Raw genomic sequence first — 5,365 nt, 5'->3', positions numbered from 1 at the left:
AAAGATTATCTATTGTCTTTTATTAGTTTATCTTTTCTAAAACAACAATTATATAATCCTTGATATGCACCAAACATCTTCATCTCTTTTACGTCACACCTCTTATAATAAAAAAACTTATCTTCTTTCTCTGCAGATCCAATCTCATCTCCTTCAAACCTTATATTCATGTTCCAGATCTACTTCATATTCAAACCAATATCATGCCATCCATTAAAGAAGTCAATCACTTGCTGATTCCTCTTCAAGAAGACAAGAATCTCATAGCAAAGTGTGGATTTGGGAAGGTGTATGAAAACGTATCCGGAAGACACGCTCGCATCGCGTTAAAGCGGTTGGATCGTGGGCATGGGCAAGGAGACCATGAAAACATAGTCTCTCTTCTTTGATTTTGTGACGAAGATGGTAAATATGATAATCTTTGTGACACCGGAAGTCTTGACAAACATTTAATAAGAAAAGATTTAACCTGGATCCAAGGACTCTAGATCTGTCTACATGTTGCTCGTGGGTTAAGGTACCTTCATGATGATGTTGGATCTCGACGTAGGATTGTATACCGCGATGTTAAAAGCTCAAACATTCTTTTGGATGAGAACTGGAAAGCTAAAGTTTCTGTATCTCACACAAAAATCTGATGTTTAGTCTTTTGTATTCGTGTGTTTGTTATGAAGAATTATGTTTTATACTAATGTTGGATCTTAACGTATGATTATATATCGCGCTGTTAAAAGCTCAAACATTCTTTTGGATGATAATTGAAAAGCTAAAGTTTCTGATTTCATCTTACACAAAAATACGATGTTTAGTCTTTTGTATTCGTGTAATTGTTATAAGAAATCATGTTTTATACTAGAGTATATTTCAATCTTTGTGATTAAAGTAGATATAAATCTATAATACAATAAGATCATTTGTAAGTGTGAAGTTATGATAATAAAACAACAAATTCGTTATTTTCATTGTTCTTCGAATCGTCGCCCATGCTAGTATTCATTTCATTGCTAAATCCTTGAAACATTTCTTTGAACTCTTTTGGTGTCACACTCAACTTTTGTAAATCGAGAAAAATAGTGCGATTCGAAAAACCTCATTTGCGTTGTGGGATGTATGTACTCACCTTAGAATCGATGATAACGATTGATTTTTTGAACCGGATTATTTCCAGTTTTGTTCGTGTTGTAACATTAGTTTGTTCATCATGGCTTTCGTTGCCGATTCCAGTTTTGTTAGGGCTTGTTCTTGTCTAACTTAAGTTGCAAATTTCATAATCATTTATTTATTTTTTTTGCAATCTCATCTCATCAAAATGCCAGTTTTGTCAAATTAAACGTAGAAAAATCAATCAGTAAATGTTAAAAATTAGATATGTATAAGCCTAACCTGAAGTTGCAAGATGCAACTTTGGCTGGGCCTTTAATGTTTTGCATATATATATAATGCAAATTATTCATATACAAAAAAAAAATTAAAAAAATATATGTATAAAATACAACAAGATGGGATGGGATGAAGTTGTATGCACATCTTTTATTTTGCGACCAATTTGCGTGCACGGTTATTAGCGCCTTTGACTCGTGAATTTAGCTCGTCAACGTCCTCTGAAAGATTATCAAGAGCTTTGTTTTGCCTGGTTTTCATCAAAACATGCACTCAATTAGATATGGTTTAGTAACTTTTGGTATACATAATCAGTGTGTCAAATATTGTGTTGACTCAAAACATTTTTGTTTCCAGAGAAATAACTTTATACAGATAATATTTAAGTGTTTGATATGATTGCAGAAGTTATATATAATTTCTGTAACAATCTAGTTTTATGTATCAGATCATATACTTTTTTGGCAACGTTATACGTGTTGAACCAATTTCACTAGTATATTAGTGTAAATGAGCCGAGCCAAGCCTGGGCTCGCCTAAGAACGAGTTCGGCCTGTTTAACTAACGAAAGCTCGAGCTTGAGTTGTTTCGAGATATATTTATATAGCTCGGGCTTGGCTCGTTTAACATCTCAGAGCTCGAGTCATTTCAAGCTTTATCGAACTCGGATCGTTTAACTTATGATGGCTCGAGCTCGGCTCTTTTAACTTACGATGGCTCGAGCTCGGATCGTTTAAGTTATGAGAAGCTTGAGCTCGAGTCGTTTCGAGCTTTATTTCCAAAGCTCAAGTTTGACTCGATTAACTTATGATTAATCGACCTTGGCTCGTTTAACTTACAATAGCTCAGGCTCAGCTCATTTATTATTTATTAACTAATTTATATCCATTTTAAATTATTTTGTAAAAATAATAGGCTCGTTTAGGTTCTCGAGCCAGCTCAAGCTCGACAAGTGAAGCTCGGGCTCAGGATCGTTTATTAAACAAGCTTATTTTTAAGCTCAAGCTCAAGCTCGTTTAAGCTTGGGTAATTTCGAACTTTTAGCGAATTGATCTCAAATAGATCACAAGCGGTTTGGCCCATTTACATCTCTAACCTACATTTTGATTTGACCCATTTACAACATTTAAAATGAAACATAACCCAAATCAGCCCATTTGAAAGTAAACTGATCAATGATCATCAAACTGTTCATCTCTACCTTAACGATTAAAAGTAAAACTAACCTGTCGAGTTCAGATCCCATGTCGTTAGCCATTCCTTTAAGATCACCCAAAACATCGCTTAAGTCATCGAGTGCATCGTCTTGCTTTTGCTTCTCCAACTGATATTATTAAAACCACAAAAAAAAGTTTTAAAAAAATTTATAAGTTCATCGCGTATATTAAAAAGTACAAGATCATGGTTTTAAAAAAATGCATACCTCAACTTTCTCCATGGCATTCTTTGGTTCACCATGAGCTGCTGCTTTATTGGCCTTTTTCCCCTTCTTTTCATCCAAACCCAACTTCTTTCTATCCTCCTTACTATCTTTCCCTCCTTTCCCACCATCTGGTAATATAGTCGGGTCACGTAACACGTTAACAATAGTAACATGTAACATGTTTTCTCCAAATAAATTTTTTGATTTTGTTAACTACTTAATTAGCGTGTCAAGTACGACTTAGAAAATCATATTATTTCACTACCAATAGCTTTGTTATGAGTGAGATTTTACTGGGTACGCTTGTAAGGGAAAAAGAAACGGAATGCAAACCTCTTGCTTCTGGCCCGGTGATTTCCTTGCCCTTTGTTGGCTTCCAAGTCATAGAGAACATGCCTCCAAGGCTCCCTAATATCTTTTCACCCTGTTAAAACACATTACTCAATTATTTTCCAAAACTTACTTCACATGCCTAAAATGTTTTTTTTTAATTAATGATATGATTAAGTTATACAAAAGTAACAAAATCCATATGCACATTTTTTTTTAGCTATGAAAATCCGCTAGGGAAAACTCACGGGCCCCACCAATATCCTGCTAATTAGTAGGACCATGTAAGACATGTTTCCTTCAAGGCGTAAAGACAAGAAGCCAGTGGAAGTGGAAGCTGGATTTGAACATGAGACCTCTACTAGAGGGGAATCATGTGCTATCCACTGCGTCACTCCTTGAAGATTTTGCATGATACTTAATCGTGCTGGTTAAGCATACCAGACCGATGAACCGGTTGAGCAGTCATACAAGTTTTTTTTCATTCAAAATCTCATTTCATGAATCATTTATCACTCAATGCTCCATACTTTATTTTCTTAAGTCTTAATATATTAATAAAATCGCGAGTTCACACCAAAACATAGAATATTTTCATATTTTATTTCGTATTATATATTATACACACACAGAGTTTAATTTTTATATTATTTATGACGTCATCCAGTTCTTAAATCAGGTCTAACTAGTGAATCAGTAAGATGACCGCTTAACTATCCGGTCCGATTCTAAAAACATTGCTTGTAGGCAGATTAAGATTCCGCATTACAAATTTATAAAACATCACAATAATAAAAACACAAAAACTCACCCTGCTCAACTCTTTTTCCATTTCCGCAGTCTTCTCATGTGTCCTATGAATCTGATCACCTTGAGCATGCAAAGTATCTAGAGTCTTATTAGCATCCTCTCTAATATCCTCTGCTATTTTCAAACAATTTTTTACACTTTTTGTCGTTTCTTCAGCCTGATCCACCGCATAGTTCTCTAATTCCTGGTTAGACATGTTATCCAACTCAGCTTTACTTTTTTTCTTAAGTTGTGAATTTTTTGCTTTTCCAAAAAAGTCATCGTCATCGTCGTCGTCATCAAAATGGTCTTTTGAGTCTACCATGACAGGTGGTTCGGAAGCAGTCCTTCTTCCGGGCGCTTTTTTCTTTTCTGTCTCGGCTTCTGTTGGAGGAGCGGGTGTAGCGGCTCTTCTAAACCCGAACATGTTTGCTAGTTAGTTATATAACTATATCCTAAGACTAGATTCTTCAGGAGTGTTACCTGAAAATTTGCAAAGCAAATGTATAATGATACAGAGCTGATACTAGAGTTAGCAGACTCGTATTTGGACCAATCAGATAAAAGCATGTGGGATAGAAAAAGGCTCAAGTAAAAACAGGCATAACTTTCGCTCTAGTTGGAGTTACAGGGCCCACAAGATATTCACGAAAATGTCTAAACCTTGATTTAAAAACCACATGGTGATCCGATGCGTTTTGATTATAAAAGTTGATGCATGAAGCAAGCTCACCGAGTATGTGAGGCGTTCGTTATTAAAAAGATTCTAAAAAGTTATTTATAGATAAAAATTTTAACATGTTAACTTTTAAACACTAGAATATAAGATATTTTTATCATCTCTAGCTAGCTTTGTTTAATCAATAGTTTAATTTATTCCAATATACTCAAAACTCGTTGCTCAAGCGATGGTTAGATTTGTTCAATAAGATTTTGAAAAACTCAAACCCATTGAAATCGACAGTCCAAATTATTCAAATAATGGTCAACTACATAAGACGTCACATCATGGAATCAATCACATCACGCGATGTGGTCCATCACCACATCATGTGATGCGTGCATTATGCGCTTCTCGCTCTCACGTGTTTATTTAGTTTGAATTTTTTTAAAAAATTCAAGTTAATCCTTTCTATTAAATTAAAACTCTAATTTAATAAATAAAATAATAATCAAAATCACCTGAATCTGAAATTCCGAGCAATTAACAGAATCAAGTAACGATAATCCTCCAGTTAAATCGATTTATTTTCCGAGGGAGAGAAAACAATGAAAGAGTCTTCTCTCCAATGAGTAAATGATCAGAAAAATGTGTGGGAGATTAGATTTTAAATTTGGGGGTTTCAATTTAATTTAATTGAGAGGCATTGCGAGAATTCATGCAAGCTTCATCTAATTTCTTTCTTCCACCATTTTTAGAAGCTCTATGCCTCTATCGTTGGT

The 5,365-nt window shown here is 34.5% G+C and overlaps 1 protein-coding gene across 1 annotated transcript; it reads right to left on the bottom strand.

Moving 5' to 3' along the window:
- Window positions 1-1,530: 1,530 nt before the first annotated feature.
- On the bottom strand, window positions 1,531-4,955 carry LOC143627551 (putative SNAP25 homologous protein SNAP30). The gene is made up of 5 exons (XM_077097340.1): window positions 3,945-4,955; window positions 3,137-3,227; window positions 2,804-2,931; window positions 2,607-2,704; window positions 1,531-1,630 (listed from the first exon to the last, which is right to left on the bottom strand). Exons 1-5 carry the CDS (start codon window positions 4,347-4,349, stop codon window positions 1,531-1,533), a joined length of 822 nt encoding a protein of 273 aa, XP_076953455.1. The 5' UTR covers window positions 4,350-4,955.
- Window positions 4,956-5,365: the final 410 nt, after the last annotated feature.

This window comes from Bidens hawaiensis, unplaced genomic scaffold (genome assembly GCF_021521415.1).
Source record: "Bidens hawaiensis isolate Kalapana, Puna unplaced genomic scaffold, B.hawaiensis_p1.1 tig00004685_1, whole genome shotgun sequence".
In the NCBI taxonomy this organism is placed as follows: domain Eukaryota; kingdom Viridiplantae; phylum Streptophyta; class Magnoliopsida; order Asterales; family Asteraceae; genus Bidens; species Bidens hawaiensis.
The sequence above is the reverse complement of the archived record's forward strand: the minus strand, read 5'-3'. Positions and strand labels throughout refer to the sequence as shown.

Excerpts from the sequence above, each read along its gene's own strand:
- LOC143627551 (XM_077097340.1), bottom strand. The coding sequence starts at position 4,349 with ATGTTCGGGTTTAGAAGAGCCGCTACACCCGCTCCTCCAACAGAAGCC. Across the intron at positions 2,932-3,136 it reads CACCGGGCCAGAAGCAAGAG|ATGGTGGGAAAGGAGGGAAA; the intron begins GTTTGCATTCCG and ends CTATATTACCAG. Across the intron at positions 2,705-2,803 it reads ATGCCATGGAGAAAGTTGAG|TTGGAGAAGCAAAAGCAAGA; the intron begins GTATGCATTTTT and ends TAATAATATCAG.